The 20,333-nt window shown below is 51.1% G+C and overlaps 8 protein-coding genes across 8 annotated transcripts; 4 read left to right on the forward strand and 4 right to left on the reverse strand.

The window, feature by feature from the left end:
* Nucleotides 1–345: 345 nt before the first annotated feature.
* On the forward strand, nt 346–1,624 carry N7532_011424 (uncharacterized protein; the record flags this gene model as incomplete). Its single annotated transcript, XM_056623915.1, has 2 exons — nt 346–531; nt 596–1,624. The coding sequence occupies 2 exons, from the start codon at nt 346–348 to the stop codon at nt 1,622–1,624; spliced, it is 1,215 nt and encodes a 404-aa protein (XP_056468903.1).
* A 53-nt stretch (nt 1,625–1,677) lies between these two features.
* On the forward strand, nt 1,678–3,810 carry N7532_011425 (Isoleucine--tRNA ligase cytoplasmic; the record flags this gene model as incomplete). The annotated part of the gene is made up of 4 exons (XM_056623916.1): nt 1,678–1,793; nt 1,852–2,238; nt 2,291–2,705; nt 2,764–3,810. The coding sequence occupies 4 exons, from the start codon at nt 1,678–1,680 to the stop codon at nt 3,808–3,810; spliced, it is 1,965 nt and encodes a 654-aa protein (XP_056468904.1).
* A 387-nt stretch (nt 3,811–4,197) lies between these two features.
* N7532_011426 (uncharacterized protein) lies at nt 4,198–4,422 on the reverse strand (the record flags this gene model as incomplete). Its single annotated transcript, XM_056623917.1, has 2 exons — nt 4,198–4,302; nt 4,360–4,422. The coding sequence occupies 2 exons, from the start codon at nt 4,420–4,422 to the stop codon at nt 4,198–4,200; spliced, it is 168 nt and encodes a 55-aa protein (XP_056468905.1).
* Nucleotides 4,423–4,780: 358 nt separating this feature from the next.
* On the forward strand, nt 4,781–8,139 carry N7532_011427 (Sfi1 family protein; the record flags this gene model as incomplete). The annotated part of the gene is made up of 2 exons (XM_056623918.1): nt 4,781–4,844; nt 4,910–8,139. 2 exons carry the CDS (start codon nt 4,781–4,783, stop codon nt 8,137–8,139), a joined length of 3,294 nt encoding a protein of 1,097 aa, XP_056468906.1.
* Nucleotides 8,140–10,284: 2,145 nt separating this feature from the next.
* Nucleotides 10,285–14,762, forward strand: N7532_011428 (uncharacterized protein; the record flags this gene model as incomplete). The annotated part of the gene is made up of 7 exons (XM_056623919.1): nt 10,285–10,365; nt 10,455–10,643; nt 10,740–13,016; nt 13,086–13,532; nt 13,587–13,833; nt 13,917–14,167; nt 14,220–14,762. 7 exons carry the CDS (start codon nt 10,285–10,287, stop codon nt 14,760–14,762), a joined length of 4,035 nt encoding a protein of 1,344 aa, XP_056468907.1.
* A 300-nt stretch (nt 14,763–15,062) lies between these two features.
* On the reverse strand, nt 15,063–15,899 carry N7532_011429 (uncharacterized protein; the record flags this gene model as incomplete). Its single annotated transcript, XM_056623920.1, has 1 exon — nt 15,063–15,899. One exon carries the CDS (start codon nt 15,897–15,899, stop codon nt 15,063–15,065), a length of 837 nt encoding a protein of 278 aa, XP_056468908.1.
* A 650-nt stretch (nt 15,900–16,549) lies between these two features.
* On the reverse strand, nt 16,550–18,637 carry N7532_011430 (lysophospholipid acyltransferase family protein; the record flags this gene model as incomplete). The annotated part of the gene is made up of 1 exon (XM_056623921.1): nt 16,550–18,637. The coding sequence occupies one exon, from the start codon at nt 18,635–18,637 to the stop codon at nt 16,550–16,552; it is 2,088 nt and encodes a 695-aa protein (XP_056468909.1).
* A 362-nt stretch (nt 18,638–18,999) lies between these two features.
* N7532_011431 (uncharacterized protein) lies at nt 19,000–19,485 on the reverse strand (the record flags this gene model as incomplete). The annotated part of the gene is made up of 2 exons (XM_056623922.1): nt 19,000–19,419; nt 19,471–19,485. The coding sequence occupies 2 exons, from the start codon at nt 19,483–19,485 to the stop codon at nt 19,000–19,002; spliced, it is 435 nt and encodes a 144-aa protein (XP_056468910.1).
* Nucleotides 19,486–20,333: the final 848 nt, after the last annotated feature.

The following is a 20,333-nucleotide window of genomic DNA, read 5'->3' on the forward strand; positions in this document are numbered from 1 at the left end:
CACTTTGTTCGATCCATGTACATTGTCGAATACAGCTTGCAAATCCCGAGTTTCTCTTTGCTATTATCCACAACCAGAGAGTCTCGCTCTACTCACTTGAACTTTCCAGTTGTATCCGCCGTAGCTAAGACTGCAAGGATTCATCTTCTACTATAGTGGCACCTACTAACCCTAGGGTACGAGTATGTACGCATGTAGTTCGATCGGCGAAAATTGGAAGGCGGTGAAAGACTGGGAATCATTCGCGCAGGGCGCACCGGCAGAAAAAGTAGTGGGGTGACTCACGGTTTCTTTTCATCTTGCCCCTCGTTCTTTTACTCCCCGCAAATCATTTGCACCACTACCATGTCTATCGACTTCCCCGCCGAGGAGGAGCTGGTTATCCAGCGGTGGAGAGAGATTGATGCCTTCAAAACCCAGGTCGCTCTGTCACAAGCCGCCGATCGACCCGTTTGGTCCTTTAGTGACGGTCCACCGTTCGCAACTGGTCTTCCCCATTATGGCCACCTACTAGCGTCGACGATTAAAGATGTACGCGAGGAATCTCACAATAGACTGGTTTCAACTTATAGAAGATACTGACTGTGTGATTAAGGTGATCCCCCGTTACTGGTCCATGAAAGGATACCACGTCGAGCGACGATTCGGCTGGGACACCCACGGAGTGCCCATTGAGTACGAGATCGACAAGAAGCTTGGCATGTCCGGTCTGCAAGCGGTCGAAAAGATTGGGATTGAGCAATATAACGCGGAATGCAAGTCTATCGTCATGAAGTTCGCCACTGACTGGCGAAAAACCATTGAGCGTTTAGGCCGTTGGGTTGACTTCGACAATGACTACAAAACGATGCACCCTACGTTCATGGAATCGGTTTGGTGGGTCTTCAAGGAGCTGTTTGACAAGGGAATGGTGTACCGTGGCTACCGTGTTATGCCCTACTCGACTGCCCTTGCCACGCCGCTCAGTAACTTCGAAGCGCAGCAGAACTACAAGGATGTCCAAGACCCCGCAATTGTCGTCACTTTCCCTATCGTGGGTCAGACTGATACATGTTTCATTATCTGGACCACTACCCCGTGGACCCTCCCGATGAACACGGGCGTCTGTGTTCACCCGGACTTCGAGTACATCAAAATCTACGACGAGGCAACCTCTAAGCACTACATCTTGCTTGAGTCCTTGCTTCGGACCATCTACAAAGACCCGAAGAAGGCCAAATTCAAGATTGTTGAACGTATCAAGGGCTCTGGCATGCTTGGATGGAAATACGAGCCCCTCTTTGACTACTTCTACGAAGAGTTCAAGGATTACGGCTTCCGTATTCTGAACGACAACTACGTCACTGCCGAGGATGGTGTTGGTCTTGTTCACCAGGCCCCTGCCTTCGGTGAGGACGATTACCGCGTCGGCGTTGAGCACGGTGTGATCGATGAAAATCGTCCTCCTCCCAACCCCGTCTCGGCTGATGGAACTTATACTTCCGAAATTCGAGACTTTGCCGGTCAACATGTCAAGGCTGCTGACAAGGCTATCATCAAACACCTGAAGGCCAACGGTCGTCTCCTCGTTGACAGCCAGATAACTCACAGTTACCCATTCTGCTGGCGCTCTGACACCCCCTGATCTACCGTGCTGTGCCTTCATGGTTCGTGAAAATCACCCCTATCATTCCCCAGATGCTTGAGGGAATTGAAAAATCCCACTGGGTCCCGTCTTTCGTGAAGGATCGGAGGTTTGCTAGTTGGATCAGGAATGCCCGCGATTGGAACATTTCCCGAAATCGCTTCTGGGGGTAAGCGATTCTTTTATTTCCCTTTTTACGCTTCAAACTCAAATGCTAATTCAAACAGTACTCCTTTGCCAATCTGGGTCTCCGACGATTTTGAGGAAATCGTTGCAGTCGGTTCGATTGCCGAGCTCAAGGAGCTATCAGGCTGCTCGGACGAGCTGACTGATATCCACCGTGACAAGGTGGATCATATTACGATTCCCAGCAAAAGGGGCAAGGGCGTTCTCCGCCGTGTGCCTGAGATCTTCGACTGTTGGTTTGAGTCTGGTAGCATGCCGTACGCCTCTCAACACTACCCCTTCGAGAACAAGGAGCAATTCGAGAAGAGTTTCCCGGGTGACTTTATCGCCGAGGGCCTGGACCAGACCCGTGGTTGGTTCTATACTCTGACTGTTCTTGGCACCCACTTGTTTGGCAAGCTCCCTTTTAAGAACTGTGTTGTAAATGGGTAAGTGTCTAAGATCCTAACATGATTTCGACCCCTACTGACTTGATTACAGAATCGTGCTCGCTTCGGACGGTAAGAAGATGTCTAAGAGGCTTTCTAACTACCCTGATCCTTCTTTGATCATGAACAGTTATGGCTCGGATGCTCTGCGCCTCTACCTGATAAACTCTCCTGTTGTTCGCGCCGAGCCTCTGCGCTTCCAGGAGTCTGGCGTCAAAGAAATTGTTAGCAAAGTGCTTCTGCCTTTGTGGAACAGTTACAAGTTTTTGGAGGGCCAGATTGCTTTGCTGAAGAAGACCTCCAACATTGAGTTCATGTTCGATGCAAAGGCGGAATCTACCAACACCAATGTAATGGATCGGTGGATCCTGGCAAGTTGCCAAAGCCTTCTCATGTTTGTCAACCAAGAAATGGCTGGCTACCGTTTGTACACCGTTGTTCCCCGGTTGCTCGAGATGATTGACCAGGTATGTGGTATACTGAGTTTTGTTTCATGAATATGCGCCCGCGCTAACTCTTCTAAAGACTACGAACTGGTACATCCGGTTTAACAGGCAACGCTTGAAGGGAGCCAATGGAGTCGAGGACACTCTCCATGCTCTGAACACCCTGTTTGAGGTCATTTACACATTGGTTCGGGGACTTGCTCCTTTCACACCGTTCCTGACCGACAAGATCTATTTGAGTCTCCTTCCTCACATTCCCTCCGAGTCGCGCACTGGGGACAGCCGTTGTGTCCACTTCCTTCCCTTCCCTGAAGTGCGCCAGGAGCTTTTCGACGAGGTTGTGGAGCGTCGCGTCGCCCGTATGCAGAAGGTCATCGAGCTTGGCCGTATCTCTCGCGAGCGCCGATCCATCGGTCTCAAGACCCCTCTCAAGACTCTTGTTTTGATTCACAAGGATCAACAGTATCTGGACGATGTCAAATCGCTCGAGTCGTATATTCAGGAGGAATTGAACGTCTTGGAACTTGTCCTCTCGACTGATGAGGACAAGTACAATGTGCAGTACAGCGCCAACGCTGATTGGCCCACTTTGGGCAAAAAATTGAAAAAGGACGTCCAGAAGGTCAAGAAGGCGCTTCCGTCTCTTTCGAGCGATGATGTGAAGGGGTACATCACCAACAAGAAGATCCTGGTTGATGGTATTGAGTTGGTGGAGGGTGATCTGGTGGTCAAGCGAGGCATCAAGGATGATGCTGGCACTTCCGGCATGGAGACCAACACTGATTCCGATGTCATGACTATTCTCGATGTCAACCTCTACCCTGAACTGGCCAGCTCGGCGTTGGGCCGTGAGATCATCAACCGTCTTCAGCGTCTCAGAAAATCTGCTGGATTGCAGCCCACTGACGACGTGAAGATGGAATATGTTGTGCTTAGCGATCCTGATAACGTTGGATTGCGCGAGGCTTTCAAGACGCAGGCTTCGGCCATCGAAAAGGCGGTGCGACGCCCACTCGAAGAGCGTGAGTCTGCCGGTGCTGCTGATGAGGAGGGTACCATCGCTCAAGAAGAGCAGGAGGTGCAAAATGCCAAATTCCTACTTCGTCTGGCCAAGCTCTCACTCTAAGAGAAGTCAAATCTCTGAGGTGATTACGGTAGAACTGGAGAAAATAGAGAGTATAAAGAGCAGAAACTTACATGTAGATAGACTAGTCTACATTTTGAATGTCTGGCGAAATGCATCTGTTATGAATCATTATTTTGAACCAGTTTCAAGATCTTAGGTAATATTGTACAAATGCTTCGAAAACATGCAAATCGATAACCCATTTGTGCCCTAAGACAGACGGCGTTCTGTAAACTTGCACTTGATGTGCCTAACTCCTATTTTTAATTCGTTGCCCAAGCCATTGCTGGCTGAATGGATTTAACTTTTTTTAGATGCAGCCTACGCAACAGTTAGTGGGCCGAACGAATGTTGCAATAACAATATTGGAACGTGAAATGTGGGGGTTTATCGTACCAGGAAGCAGTCCTTGAGCCTCATAAACTCTTTGGCGCACATATCCTTATGCACTGCGTTGTAATCTGCGACTACGCACTTGCCATATGCCGCTGCCTGCATCAATTTGTCAGTTCTTTCGTTCAATGTGCCATAGGTAGACATTCTACACACCTCAACGGAGCACTGTGCGGTGGCTTTAGCAAACTTCTCGACAGGCCTTGTCTTCGTGGGCATTTTGGCTGGAATATCCACTCGGGCCCGAGTTCGTAGGAAAACCAGCGGAAAAACCAGACAAAGTGGAGGTGCGATGGGATAGAGTCGTATGCTGGCGTCGACAACGCCGGGAATGTTACGTAACATCACGTGATCGCGAGACATGTTTCTGTCGCGACCACCAAAACAACCCGGAATTGCAGTCCATGTCGCTCGATTGAATCTCGATATCTTTGCTGGCTCCGTTTGCTTCTATCGCAGACTGGTTCCTGCGCTTAGGGTCTTATGGCTGGGACATACCCGCCTTCGCGATGATTCATTTGGTCCGTCGTCTTTATGACCCAGATGCGACAAGCGCGCCTTGAGTCGCGAATTTTCGATGCCTCCGATATCCTCACAGCGACGCGCCCCTACCGAAGAGAACTCGCCCCTCTCAGACGATGGTAAGGAATTGCGTTTATATTTTCGGGCCTGAATTCTAGGAGATTAATAGCTGTTTGCAATCCAGATGTCGGATTCCTTTACCAAGTCGTCATTCGCGCTGAGGGCCAGCCCCAAGTCGATCGCCTACCATTCCGCGCACTTTTCGCAGCATACGATGAGGTTATCCGCGAGCATGACGCCGATGCGGACCCGGGCCATGCATGCTTGCGGTTTCTGTTCAAGATGGGAAGCAAAGACGTGCATGGGCCGACCCTCTTCGACAAATTCGAGAATGCGCTCCAGCAGTTGGGAATCGTGATTGAGCTGGGTGAGGAGGGCTCTACGGGATTCAACGAAACACTCGAGACGGGGCATCACTCGGTTGATAGTGCATACAGTCAAACTGGCGAGCACGGCGACAATGGCGCACGCGCTGAGGTTCCCCAAGTGAATGGAGCTGCAACAACTCCGCGGAGACGCGCTTCATTCAACACTACCATCGACATCGGCGAAGACATAACCCAGAGAAGCTTTGTCGAGCGGCCGAGCTCTCGTTCATCAATGTCACGACTTCAGACTGGGAAACCCGATTTCGCAGCGCCTAAGCTATCGCCTAGGCCGAAAGCTCAACCCAATATTAACAAATCACCTGATCGCACGGAGTTGATTTCCCAATTCTTGGAAGTTGGTCAGCGTCTGATTAGCCGGCTCGACTCGGCCAGAAATAAAAAGACAGAAAAGCAGGAAGCTCCATTGGCGAACGGAGTCGCCGCTCGCTCGGCTGTTCATAATGATCGTTCTACGAGACTGACAGCTGTGTCAAAGCGCCAGCGTTCGCCTTCAATGAGCTCAGCGGACAGTTCCGAGTCAGATCAATCTAGATCCGCTGCTTCTCAGACCACAGAACATGACTCTTTCGAGAAACCAGAGGCACCGCCTGAGCTACTGTATCGCCCGCAACTCTCGGACCTGCTTCGAGATGCGTCGACGTTCAATATGTATAGACTACGGCCTCTTTGTCGTCGGATTCTTTCGCAATGGTTCAAAGGGACCTTTCAAGCGCGACATATTCGTCAGCAGAGGGAAGTCGTTGCTGTCAATCATGACCGAAGTACTCTGCTTCGGCAAGCATTTGAACCATGGCGGGGGATTATTCAAGATAAGCGTCACACCGCCAGAACCGAACGTTTCTTCAAGCATCTGGATGAGCGCGCTAGTCGAGCCCGGGATTTGTACCTGATGACGAAAGCCTTCACCCACTGGGCCCAGCTTACATCCGAAGAGGTTGCCCGGACGTCTGCGGCTCGACGTCATATTTTGAGTGTCAAATACTTCAATGCGTGGCGTGAGATAACGGCAGTCAACGAGCTGAAGGCGCAGCGGTTTGCTCTGCAAAAGCCATTCAATATGTGGCGCAAAAAAATCACAGATCTGAAGGCAGCCGAAGATCACGCAGTAGCAATTCACAACAACAACATTCGGTATGCCTCATATTGGCAATGGTTTTGGTGTTTCTGTGATCGTCGTGCCCCCGAATGGTACGACCATCGACTCAAACGGCGCTCCCTTCTTTACTGGCTTCGCAACTTTCGAACCAATCGAGAGCGTGATCACGAGATCGCTGCTCATAACAGACGGTCTGCTCTATCATCTGTGTTCCAAGCATGGTCCCAGAGATCAAAAACCATTACGCTAGCCCACCAACAAGCCGAGTCCATCGATCACCATCATGCTTTGAGAGAGAACTTCGTTGAATGGAAAATCCAATCTCAGCTAGCTCCTGCTGCTTCTCAGGTGTGCGATATGGTGGACACCAGGATCTTGAGAATCGCTCTCACGCAATGGATCTCAAAAGCACGCATGGCGCATCAAGCAGAGGAGATGGACCAACTCAGACTCCAGCGCAATACATGGACATCCTGGAATGATACCTTGCGTTGCCTTGCTCTGCAAGCACGGATTGACGAACGACTGAAAATGGAGACCATATACAAATGGATTCTGATGGAAAGATTTCAACTCATGCGCAGGATTCGTGAACGACGTATCAAGCGCCAGATTTTTTCTCGTTTTGTGACGAATACGAGAGATACCTACACACGTCTATTATTCCATGCAGAGACTCACGAGGATCATCGCGCTGAAGACTTGGTGAAATCTAAATTTGCCATCTGGCGGGATCAGCTTGCAGTTCAGCGCGAGCGAGACTATGCAGCTTTTGAGTTTTATGTCCCGCGCCTCGCACAAGAGTCGCTCATGGCTTGGAAGTCGAAGCATGAACAGATAGTCAAGATGGAAGGTTGGGCTTCTGATGCCGAGTTTTATTTTTTGATGAAAAGATCCATGAAACGTTGGCATCAGGCTACACTCGATTCTTCCAAGCGGCGACGGAAAGAAGCATATGCGATGGTTCGGCGAAAGATTAAGGTCAACATGGCATCTAAAGCATTGACTAGTTGGTCTTCCGAAACTAGAGTAATCATGGATATGGAACAACAAGCAGAGAATGTGAATCGATCCAAGTTGCTTCGGATGGCGTCGGACATTTTCTCGCGTTGGCATGGTCAAATGATCAAAAGGTTCTCTGACTACCGAGAGGCCGACATGCATTATTTCGGCCAAATTGCCTTCCATCAGTTGATACAGATGTCAGAGGAGTTTGTCATTCGCCGTGAGATGGAAGACCAGGCGGACTCGGTATATCGATCTCATATGCTCCGTCAAGCAGGTGCCTCTCTCCGCAAATTGAGTCTCCGCATTTTCCAGATGAGAAGCACGGTCGAGACCGCAGACGCAATGCGAGAAAGGAATCTTCGAAAGCACTCCAGAAATCATTTCCGCCACTGGGTCGACGAAGCTCGTATCAAGCTCGAGGCTCGCGATTCCGCAGGACCCGCCTTGACGCCTGCCCGTTTCTCGAGCTTTGAGGGTGGCAGTCGTCCGGGATCTGCCTTGTTTGACCCCTGGTATCAAAATCCATCGGAAACACCTTTCAAGATGAGTGAATTCACGACAGTCTCGCAAGAGCCGGTCTCCGCGAGCCCGTTGGCCACACCAAGCTATATGTCCTCGCCATCCAAACGAGCTGCTCGAGCTCGGGCCCTTGCACAAATTTCCACCACTCCCGCTACGCCCCTTCATACTCCTTTCGCCAGTCGACTTCTCCGGGCTTCAAATCCTGCTGCTCAAACAACCTCCTCCCTGCGGCCTCGCACGGGCCGCCGAAGTTCAATGGGAACCAGTGTCCGATTTGTGGACGAGGAGCTCCCCGAGTCTCCTACGGACGGCCGCAGATCGGCAAATCGACGACCCTAGTTCTTGATCAATGTATGACGACATTCTCCCGGGTTTATGTCTTCGAAGTTCCTGTACATCAACAACCACTATACCATTTCCTGTCTCTGCGATGCTTGCGTTCAAGCCTTTGCACACTATGCATAGCCGGTGTAACATATGAGGAGCTGGAGGGATTTCTTTTCTGGTTTAATTCACGGACGATATTAGTGTGCTGTCTGCAAATGAAACACCTTGAATATGATGATAACTGTGCTGTATAAAGTTTTCTCGACTTTATTAAACCTTCTGGCAGACTCGGACAATGGTCTCGGTCGTATTGGTATCTGCCCCGCGAAATACATGCGCTTGGAGTAATGGTCCACGCGTGGTGTGTACACTGGACTTCAACATATTCGTGTCCGCAACAGGTATATATAAGAGGGAAATGCTAGAGGCTCAATAAAAATTTTCTGTCTTGATTTGATACTTATCAAATAACTTGTATCCAAGGATGTCACTGGTACTAGCATAGACAACGTGTACCAAGAGGGGTGCCGTTGTTGCACTCTGCCGATTGTGATAGATACCTGAGTAGTGAAGATGACCTTTAAGAACAATGTCGTGCTAAATTCAACATCGCCATTTTCCAAATGAGTAGGTGGAAAATCCTGTAGACCCAGAGACCAGTACCTACATTAATCTGTTTGCACTCAGCTTTCGCTCGCTCCTCCCTCAATCTATCACACCGGCCCAAGCTCCCTGCAGCTGGCTTTCTTACCTCAGAGCGAACCTCTCACTCGACGAATACTCGATCCGAAGGTTTGTTGAACTTCCCAGCTTCCAGATACTATCCTTTTTCTATCTCCAACTCTGACTTTTTGTCGCCCATTTATCCCCAAGTCTACCAGCCATCGATCATTCAGCGAAATGACTAAGCAAACGCGAACGAAATTCTAGGGAGGGGGGAGCGGAGAGAAGAGGTGCACTCCAAATCTACCAAGGTGGGAATCTTGTGCAATCCAAAACCAAATGCAAGCATTGAAACTTCGAGCGACTCTGGTCGGATAATCCAGTTGAAAGGCCATGCCGAAGCCTGCGTTAACCAACAACGCGATAAGATTCGAAAATTCCCGAAGAGACCACCGGAAGAGTAGATGGACACAGAGGCCAACTTCGTCAATGTTGAGGGTGCAAAATATAGAGGCCGATGCAAATATTGTGGCCGAGAGGTTACTTGGAGTGTTGTAGCTTTGAAAGATTTCACGAAAGATAGCCCATGACCATGCCTCCAGAAAATTCGCGAGATGGGCCTATACAAGCATCTTTCAAGTCTATGTGGGAAGTAAGAATCTAGACGAAATCCCCCAGGGGATGGCGTGGGTTCAAATCGCTGGCCAGTTAGCTGCGTATCAAAAGGAAGCACGGCATCCAGTGTCTGGTTGAATGGTCGACCACATGCTGTGACTACAAGTCTTCGAGACGGACTGGAGTCCTTTGGGCGATAAGATCTTCTCCCTCCACCCCCAAAGCCAGAAAACACATATTCGCCTCTGTACTGGTACCGGAGGCCCAGGAAGGCCATTGGCAGCCAGGCTAGCAACAGACTCGAGCTCTGTTTTATAGTAATGATTTGCCCCGAACGCATAGGCCTGCTCCGAAATGACACTATGCTGGCGCAGATATGGAAATGACAATGAGACTCCCCACGTACTGCTTTTCCCGGGTCCAATTAGAGGACCAAAGCGAACGTGGGTGGCTGGGCCGATGAATACTCTGAGAGTCTTGCCGAAGAGAGCGATCTGGAGAACGAAATTGAGGGCGAAGAAGAGTTCGATTGTGACGAGGACGAATACTACTATGGGCAGCTTGTCAGAAACGAGCGGTGACCAAAGAGTAGACAGATTGAATGGGTCGAATGCATTCAAGTATAGTGAGATACGTAGTAGTAGTGCGTGGGAATAAGGGGAGTAGATAGATGCCAAGTGGAGCCCGTAATCGACCGCCCTGCGCGTCACCAGCTCAGCATCGCCGCACCTGATCGCATCCTACGAATTGAACTTCCTCCTCTTTCCGCCCTCCGCCCTCAATCTCACTCACCCCTGAAGCCCTCCCTTCGCCTCCTCGATCCGGCAATGGTGTAAAGCTTCGTGCGTAACGAGCGTTCACCCCCTCCTATCTACCCCCATGCGAGCGGTACTGCCGGGGAGACCCCCAGCCAAGCTCCAGTCCTTCAGCACTGCGCTGTGGGATGGACTTCGTGTGATTGTACGATTCGATACTTGAGCCTGCTCTACAGCTCGCATTATTCTTCTGATGTTCTCATTTGCTGACTCGGGCCCACGCGCTCCCAACAGGCGTACATCTCCGGCCATGCGCTGGTCATCCTCGGCGGCCCGCAAACGCTCCTCCAAACGATCTACGTCGATGATACCGATACCCTACAGGCCGTAGCCTTTGATGAAGAGTCGGGAAAGATCGCCGTGTGTGGCGGCGCGGATGTCTTTGTGTACCAGCCGTACGGAATTCAGGGCGAGACGCTCAAGGTGCGCATCCCGCAATCCATTCTGCCAAGCAGTTCCCCGCGGACGCCTGTCATGGAGAAGACTAGAACTGAATACTGATACACTTCTGTGCGCCAGTGGTCCCTTGCCTATACCTTCCGCGCCGAAGACGATGACGAGCCGATCTATACCCTGTCGTGGGGTTCCGAGAATGAGCTCCTGGTAGGCAACTCCCACCTCGCTTTGTGGTTCGTGAACGACAACCCGCGCCGCGCATGGAAAAACAAGCTCGCGACTCCTGTAAAATACGCCCAGTTCTCCCCAGACGCCGCTTTGATTGTAACAGTGGGTCTCTACGATCGCCTAGCGAAAGTATGGAGACGACTAGCGTTCGGCGATGAGGTACGATTCGAGGTTTCATACCTCCCTCATCCAAACATCATTACTGGAGTTCATTGGCGACTACCTCACCACCGAGGGCAGTATATGGAAAATGTCCTGTATACTCTGTGTGCGGATAATAAGATCCGAGTATGGGCTGCGATGGATCACCATGCCCTCTCGCCGTTACAATTCTGGACAGACATCGACATGAACCTCTCTGTCCAACCGCGGGAAGCTACGAACGTGGACCAAGTCTTACAGAGACGATATGGCTTCATTCTGGACAGTCGCGATTTCTGTGCCGCAACAGAGCGTGCTGTTGAACGCAACACTGGCAACAAGGAGAATCATGCTTTGGAGCATATTATCGAAGTTGCCAAAAATAGTCCGGAAATTTGCGTGGTAATCGACGGCCAAGGACACATGTCTGCCTGGGCTCTGGAAGATGTCGGTTCCAAAGCTAAGACCAACATGAGTGTTTTCAACATTCTGCATGTCGAAGGTCTTGATTTTGGCTTCATGTCGAATCTGATGCCCGAGGAAGATTATGCCCAAATATGCATGTTCCAGAGCAATGTTGCAGATGACAAACTCAGTATTGTTCTTCATCACTTCGACGGCCGCATTGAGTGGTGGGACTCCCAGGTCGATGTCTTGTTTGATCCAGCTCCTCGACCAAAGCGCATAGTCCCCAAATCATCTTGGTCAGGACATACCGCTCCTGTCAAGAAAATCGTTCGCAATGCTCTTGGAGACACGCTTGTTTCACGCACAGACGAGAACAAAGCTATGATCTGGAAGCAAAGGCGGCGACAAGATGGATCCATGCTCATACACAAGAGCACACTATTCTCCGAAGAACACATTCACCGAACATGTGTGATCGAAAATGGACACTTTCTTGTCAACCTCCACCACAACGGTGTTTCATTGTGGGATTTTAGTTCCTACCACGCGAAGAAAATTGCATCCTTACCTTTTACACTCTCAAGCAAGCCTTTGTGCGTGCTTCCACTTCCCACCCCAGATGCAAGTCCAGGTCAGGCCTACGTGGCAACCATTGCTGCAGATATGCATGGAATCGCTTGGGAAATTCGGTGGAGTGGACAGGGAGGCTTGGGGTCAGATCAAGCAAACCCAACATGTCAACTGCAAAAACTTTGCGAGTTTGACATGGGCTTGAAGGAAGATCTGGCTTACATTCTCCCTGTTGATCCCGCAGGACCCAAAGTCGAAGCCTCTGGCTTCTTTGACTCTTTCTCCCCTGACATTGCCCTTTCTTACACCCACAGCGGTGTTGTACGAACATGGACAGCGAAGGTGGATAGAGAAAATGCCAAGGTTGAGTGGCTACTGAAATCCACCGTGGATACCGGCATTGAGAATCCGTCGCTGGCTAGTGGAAGCTCTATTCGCAAAGCCGCGCTTGTGGACCAGGATCGAACCCACTTGACCATCTGGGATACCAACAATGCCCAGCTGGAGTTCGAAGAACATTTTGCCCAGCATGATGTCATCCGGGACCTTGACTGGACCTCGACCCCGGATATGCAATCAATTCTTGCTGTGGGTTTCCCTCATAAAGTTGTGCTGTTATCTCAGCTACGCTACGACTACCTCGATTCCCGGCCTTCGTGGACTCAAATTCGAGAAATCTGGATTCGTGACCTCACCCCTCACCCAATTGGTGACTCTTGCTGGCTCACAAATGGCCACCTAGTTATTGGCGCTGGTAACCAGCTATTTGTGTATGACAAGGATGTCGATGTTGCCGACCGACTTGTCTCTGAGCTTCGTATCCCATCTCGGGGGCTCCCAGCTGTTGACATCTACGATGTCGTCAGCCGGTTGAATGGTCCTCTCCCTGTCTTCCACCCACAATTCCTGGCACAATGCATCCTTGCTGGCAAGACTAGCTTGGTCCATTCCATTTTGATGAATCTCCACCGGAAACTGAAGTTTTACAACGAAGGTGACGATCTGGACGGCTTCCTGGAGTTGCCAGCAGAAAACTTCTACGAAGAGATCAGCGTATGTCTTATTGATGTTTCACATACATTGCTATTACCCTTTGCCAAATGTTAACCAATGTGCGCGCAGATATCCCAGCCATATTCTCCCAAAGAAATGCGGTCTTCGTTCATTGACGCCGCCCTGGAGGAAGAGCTATCCTCTGTTGTCGATGAGAACATCGCATCGATATTGAATGAGAACCTTTCACGAGTGGCACTACCTCGGTTGTCCAGCCAAGAGCAATTCCGCCTCGTTGACACGATTGAATGTGTTGCAATGGTTGAGAAGCACCGACGCTCAATGGATGACAATGCAGCCCGCTACTTCCTTTTTTTCCGACAGCACATGCTGCGAAAGAGCCAAGGCGTGGCAAATAAGGACCGAGTCTCTTGGAGAGAGATTGTCTGGGCCTTCCACAGCGGCAGCCAGGACATCTTGACGGACCTTGCCTCGCGCCAATTCAATGGCAAGATGACATGGAAGGCCGCTCGGGAAAGTGGCATTTTCATGTGGTTATCTGATCTGACCGCGCTGGTACGCATGACCCCTATTCAAAGCAATTAGATCACCAACTGACCAATGCTATAGAGAGCGCAACTTGAAATCGTTGCCCGAAGCGAATATACCAAGACCGAGGAAAGGAATCCGATTGACTGCACGCTTTACTACCTTGCTCTCGGGAAGAAGAACATCCTCCAAGGTCTTTGGCGCATTGCCCACTGGCATCGTGAGCAAAATGCCACCTCGCGACTACTGGCAAACGACTTCAAGGAAGCCAGATGGAAGACATCTGCATTGAAGAACGCATATGCGCTGCTTGGAAAGCGGCGATTTGGTAAGTCTTTTTTTTTTTTTTTTTTTTTTTTTTTCACTCACTTTGAACGCTCCATATGGCAATGTAACTGACCTTAATATCAGAATATGCCGCTGCCTTTTTCCTGCTTGCTGATCACCTGCGCGATGGCGCCAATGTCGTCGCCAACCAAATGGGTGATATCCAGCTTGCTATTACAATCACCAGAGCCTACGAGGGGGACAACGGACCCGTGTTAAAGGAACTTCTAGAAGAAAAACTTCTCCCCGAGGCTGCCGCAGAAGGCAATAGGTGGATGGCCTCGTGGGCTTTCTGGATGCTTGGACGACGAGATATGGCAGTGCGGGCACTCATCGTAAGCATACCATTCTCTCCACTCCTTGATTTGTCTACTAATGCACATATAGTCACCGGTCGAGACTCTTCTCTCACCCACACCAGCCTCCCCCGGTAGTCCCGGACGAGGCACTCTCCAATCAAAATCATATCTCTCCAACGATCCCGCCTTGGTCGTCCTGTACCACCAACTCCGTGAGAAAACCCTCCAAACTCTCAAGGGTGCCTCACAAGTCCACCCGCGTGAAGAATGGGACTTCGTCCTCCGCAACGCCCGACTTTACGACCGCATGGGCTGCGACCTCCTCGCCCTAGACCTGGTGCGCCACTGGGAGTTCCTGGGCACCCCTCCCACCTACAAGACACTACAATCCCAGCCCGCCCTCGAACTCGACGAGAACGGGGTCGATTACCGGAAGTTGCTTCGCCGGCGGAGCAGTCTTGTTGTTGCTGACATGCCGGTCCGCATTACTGATGCAAATGGTGCTGTTGATGGCAAGGATACTTCTGCCATTGATGATTCCCAACAGCAACCTGCGCAGAAACCGAAACCTCCCCCGACCATGTTCCATGAACCTGATGCAAATTCCTTGCTGGATAGCTTTGGGTTCTAAGATAGGAACGTTGGTTTATGTATTCTCAACATTCTGGTTTTTCTTCTGTGGTTTAAATGTGCATTTATGAAGCGTTTAGGCATTCAATGCTTTCTTACTTGGTCTTCATGGGAATCACACTGGTCACGAAATACTTCAGATCTAATATTTCTACGTAGTGTATACATGGCTCGATTCTCGCAATTGTTGTCAATTGGTATCAATTCTGATTCATTCGATTCATATACAAGTCTCACCTAGCCAAGTATTTTTTTCAATGTCCAAAACGCTCAAAAGTACAATCAATCAAGTGCTCTGCTTTTAATAAAGACGAGCACGGTTGCGCAGCACAGACAGCTTCCTCCTCGACATAACAGTGCGGTTTGCAGGAGCAGTAGCATTGGCATTCTTCTGATTCAGCTTCGCGTGAGGAGTGTGAATTTGGTGCTTAGTCGCATTATGCTTATCATCCGCAACATGCGACTGCTTCTCTTGGATCAGCATCATAATATCGTGAACGACCTGGTCGCTCTGAGAATGCCCAGCTTCATTGACCCGACTCTCATCCTCAGGTCGACGTTCAGAGTGTTGCTCCTGCGCCATGGACCAAGAGTTCGAGTCCGAGCCAGGAGTTTGGATATTGTTCACATTGTGCGTTGAAGCCGTCTTATCCAGACGGGGTGCATCGTCTCCTGAAACCTGCAGGGACTCAAAACCCTTGCTCTCGCAGACCAGCTGCACCCAGACTTCGCTGTAGGCTGCGAATTGACGTGGTTCGCATCCGCTGACTTCGACGCCGTTTTGGAGGGCTTTCGTGATGAGGGGCGGGTCGACACATTCTGGGACTTCGTGTACGGTGATGTTGCAGTTTGGTCCGCCTTCTGGTGGGTAGGGGTGGCCTTTCTCGTGGGAGATGAGCTCCGCGTCTACGGAGATGGCGCTGACGAGGTTGTGTTCGTAGGAGGGGACGCCGATGTTGGCGCAGCTGCCAACGGTGATTTCTTCGGCTGGTACGGTTTCTTCGTAGTTCTCGTATGTGTCGAGGTTCGAGAAGGGTTCGCCGGGACAGCTTGGGTAGAAATGTGTCCAAACTCGGGCGATGGTGTTGGCGTGGATTGGGGTGGAGAGGAGCAACAAGGTTGGGAGGGAGGAATGCATGGTGAAGGGCGGGATGAGATGTAGATCCCTTTGATTGGATGCTTGATAGGATGTCTGAGATCCCAATACAATTGTATGGAGTGAGTGATAGTGGAAGATAAACGACTTAGGGCTGTCTCACTCCTTATATACGCCTTTCAATTGAGTTTAGCATAATAAGTATGGCGGGTAAGAATGAACAGCATGGCGACGAGAGGAGGTGAAACGCGTTTAGCAAGTCCCAAGGCAGTAAGAATGGCCTTCTGCGTCATACTCGGTGGCGGGAGGATGTGAAGCAATCTGCACAGGCGCCAGTAGGAGACCAAATCCCACATTCCAGGACCCGAAAAGGCGTTTCCCTGTCGATCCTGGATCGCGGGAAGGAGCTGATTGCTGGACGTGGCATGCTAGCGCGCTTTGAGCATTCCAGAGCATGGCGGACAGCCTCTGAGAAGGCTAGATCGAAAGAAGATCGTGGAGTAATTGTGTCAGTTGGCTGGTGGACCCCGGCTATCTGAATCTTGTTGTCTCTACGACCGATGATGAGAGTATGAAGTCGCCATGTAATGTGCAAGGGTGCTCGGTGACTGTCTGAGGTCATTGGTACATTCAGTATTCACAAGGGTATTCTGACACAAAAGGCTTTGCTGAGTTGCTTCCATAAGACGAAATCATTTCTTCTTCTTCTCATCCGTATTCTCCTGAGGGCGGGGCTTGTACTTCAGGATTGACTCTCCAGTCTCAAACCCGCTAACGGTATTCGAGCGCCGCCCTCTGTTCTTAATAGTATGGATCTTCCGATCAATTTCTTCCAGATCACCCTCCGAGCTGATAGTGCTCAGTCCTTTCATAACAGGGGCAGCAGCAGGACCAGTGGATCTGCTCCGGCTGCGGTCCCGACTTGCTGCCTCACTCGGAGGCATGCTCTTGAGGAAAGATTGATAAGCATCCGCTTTATAAGGATCGGTGGGGATTTCGGCATCGACGTCGGGAAGGATGCCGAATCCAAGATCATTGATGGTTTCCGTAACTTGCTCAGAAAGGGCTTCGCGATGATTTCTCAAGTCGGCCAGCGACGAAGAAGCCAGCGGATCCAAAGCCACGAGAAGCGGCATGAGAGATTTGATGATGTCCATGCCAATTTCTCCAAATCGAAGTGCAGCAAAGCTGACGAAGATCATATGGGTATAGAAGCCCACGGCAAATGCCCCAAGGGGAACAAAATCGGGAACGTAGGTCCTAGCAACCATCCACCAGGGCACTGATTGTGTATAGTAGCCATCAAGGCGATTATAACGGAGCCAGAGCGTCACAATGACTGTATAGTAAGCGTAGAGGGTGGGCGCCAGTCCCATAGCGACAAGGATCTTCCAAGTACTCATCACATCACGGCCTTGTAATTTGACCACGGAGCCTGCGAGTGCTTTGCGTCTCTTTTGCTCCGAGATAACTTTGGTGGTGACAAAGACCGGCCAGAACAGCAAAACACCCGGAAGGACACCGACACTCAAAACAACAAGCTTGCAAAGGCGGTAAATGAGGGTGATAAAGGTCAGCCACCATGGCTTCTCCTCGACATTGCCCCACTCCACCTGATGATCCTTGACTCCAAGTGATTCGAGGCGCCTGTTGTAATCTTTCACGGCCTTTCTAAGGCCTTGGATCCGAGGTTCATCATGGTACTTTTCGTAGCCCTTGAGCAATCGACGATTGAATTCGATGACCAAAGGGAGGGGAATTTTTTTGCTGATAGGGTTGTAGAGTTTTCTCGTCGATTGAACAAGAATGAGCGTTTCATGATCCGGGCTGATTTGCGTGACGGCTTCGAGACCCTCGTAGATAGTTTCGAGTAGAGAGCCGACGGCATTGCGTTTGCTGGTGCCTCCAGCCTTGAAAGCTTCGATTTGATCAGGGTGCACGTGGATGGGTCTGCCAAATTCGATCACGCCCCGGGAGCGGAATTTGTGTGCATGAAAATAGTTCATACCGCAGGGAACAATGGACAACCCGCAGTCGGGATCCTGCGCCAATGCGCCAAGCGACATAAGGGCAGCGCCTGCCTTCAGGGGCAACAAATTGGAGCGATCATGACTGCCACCTTCGGGGAAGATGCCAATACATCCGCCCTGGTGGAGTTCTTTGTAGACGGCGTCGAACATCTCGTGCTGGTCAACATGGGGAGCGATCTTGAAAGTGGCGCCTTTGCGATCTGATTCGTAAATGGGTCGGGAGGCGAATGCCTTCTTCAGTCGAAGAGAGCTCGGCCCAATGATTTCTTTAATTGATGCTGTTTGAGGCCCATCGGGACCCTTGATCGTGAGCTGGCCACCAACCATGTACTCGGGCTGAGTAAAGTCGGTCTCAATACCATAAACCAAAGCCGGGTCGTTGTCAGGTTCGGCCAGGTAGATGGTACCTTTGCCGGGTTTGGCCAGATCCATCGACCGAACGACCGGAAGAGCTCCCATGCATGATGCGAGAGTTCCGATGTAGGGTTCATTCATAGATTTCTGCGCGATGAGGAACGAGACCCGCCGCTTTGCCTGCGACTTGAGGAGGTGCATCAAAATCGCCGAATCCACGAACTGGTTCGCATGCGGGGCGGCTACGATCAGAACTGGGCCTTTCTCAGGGATGCGCCAGGCACCACGAGGGTAGATCTCGCGGAAGAACAGATCCAGAGCCCAGGTAAAGAGCCACAGGACCAGATCGTACAGCCACGGAACCATACGTCGGGGCGAGCCCGATCGACCCGCCATGATCGCCGTGTGGAGATCAGGGGGAGCTGGAGATGGAGCTGGAGCTGAAGCTGGATGGTAGATGGTGCAGGCCAGCTGATCATACAAAGTGGGGAGGATGGAGGTTCTGATGGGCGTGTTGGTGACACGTCAGGTTGAGCGGAAGGAATTGCTGGGAGGGCGGGGAAGGCGGGTCCTTACACTACTACTCTTACCCATCTCGCCATCATCAGAACGTCAGGAGATTGCTTCGACACCAAGGGAGAACAATCCCTCCCCTGTGGAATTAAATTGAGGTATGAAGTACAGGATATTAATGAAACAGGATACGAGAAGAATCGTGTGTTCATCGGGCCCGCGCCCGATTGTACAGGGGAATGCATCTAGTGGCCGCCAGGACCGCCAGGACCGCCATGGCCGAAGCACTCCAGCTTGAAGGAGACATAGCCCGGGTCGAGGATGTCGGGCAGGCACTGGCCCTGCGCGACGGGCTCGCCGTGGAAGGGCAGGAAGTACACGGGTTCGCCAGAGCAGGAGTCGTCGTTCCAGACAGTCACGCCACTGCACAGCAGGGCATCCTTGGTGTCGAGGTGGGCCTTGAAGGAGTAGAAGTCGATACTCCAGTCACGGTTGACGAGAGCCTTGTCACAAGTCAATGGGGTCGCGGTGGCGTCGGTCTTGAACTTGGGCTCGCCAACGGCCGGGGCGCCAACATCGCAGGACTCCCAGGATTGAAACTCAACGCTCGCCACGGGCAAGCCAGCGTGGGCGCCGAGGGCCAGGGCGGCCACGGAAGTGAGGGTCTGTTGCGATCAGCATCAGGCCGATATTTCGATTTTGGATGTGGCATTTACCTTGGAGAAGTGCATCTTGCTGGGAGATTTGACGGTTCTGCGAGGGCGTCGTCGGAAGGCCGGGTTGTCGTTTGTCGGATAGCGTCGAACAAATTCCTTCAGGAACTCTCCAAGCCCATCTCATTTAAGTAGACTCTGCCAGGGCGTCTCGACACGCACCAAACATCTGGGTCGAGTAAACATCGCCCTAGGCCAGTGAGAATCCAGCTTGGCCCGGATGGAATGCAGGCACTGCGAGGGCGGGTTGGGCAAAAGGACTGGAATGCGGTGATCGGAGAGAGACTTGCAGAGCAAACGAGGATTGTCCTGCATCGGAAATGCTGAGGAATGGACGACAGGATCCTTTAATGAAACACGAGGGTCGCCGGCACGCATCCTGATGGGCCAGCGTCACACCAGACATACTCTGCACTGCACTGCACATCACATACTCTAACGGGCAATATCCAAACACTGCCAGTCTCTGCAGGTACAGTACTCGACTTTCACCGCCGTCTGTCGTTATAAAAACGATTTTCTGGGCAGTCCATCGTGGGTCACGTCGATTTTCCCCTCAAAGGTGGTTTGCTTAGATGGGAGAGCCCCTTGCGCGACAGAGAACGGTAGCCAAGTTAGGTCTGGCAACATCGAAGATCAGGGATCTTGCGATTGAGATTCGTAGATCTCGACCGATTTCCCCGAGGCTCAGCAAAAAGCGCCAGGGAACTCATACACTTGCTCCGTCAGAGTGAGGTTTGTAGTAGACTTCGTAATAGCGGATGATTCATTGCTGTCTAGATTCTGTTGGGATGAAGATCTCGAACGCTCATCAGGCTGTCTCATGAAGACAAAGGATGCTGCCTGGAAGTAGTTGTTCGTAGGAG

Source organism: Penicillium argentinense (assembly GCF_028826775.1).
Source record: "Penicillium argentinense strain IBT 30761 chromosome Unknown utg000011l_segment0_segment0, whole genome shotgun sequence".
In the NCBI taxonomy this organism is placed as follows: domain Eukaryota; kingdom Fungi; phylum Ascomycota; class Eurotiomycetes; order Eurotiales; family Aspergillaceae; genus Penicillium; species Penicillium argentinense.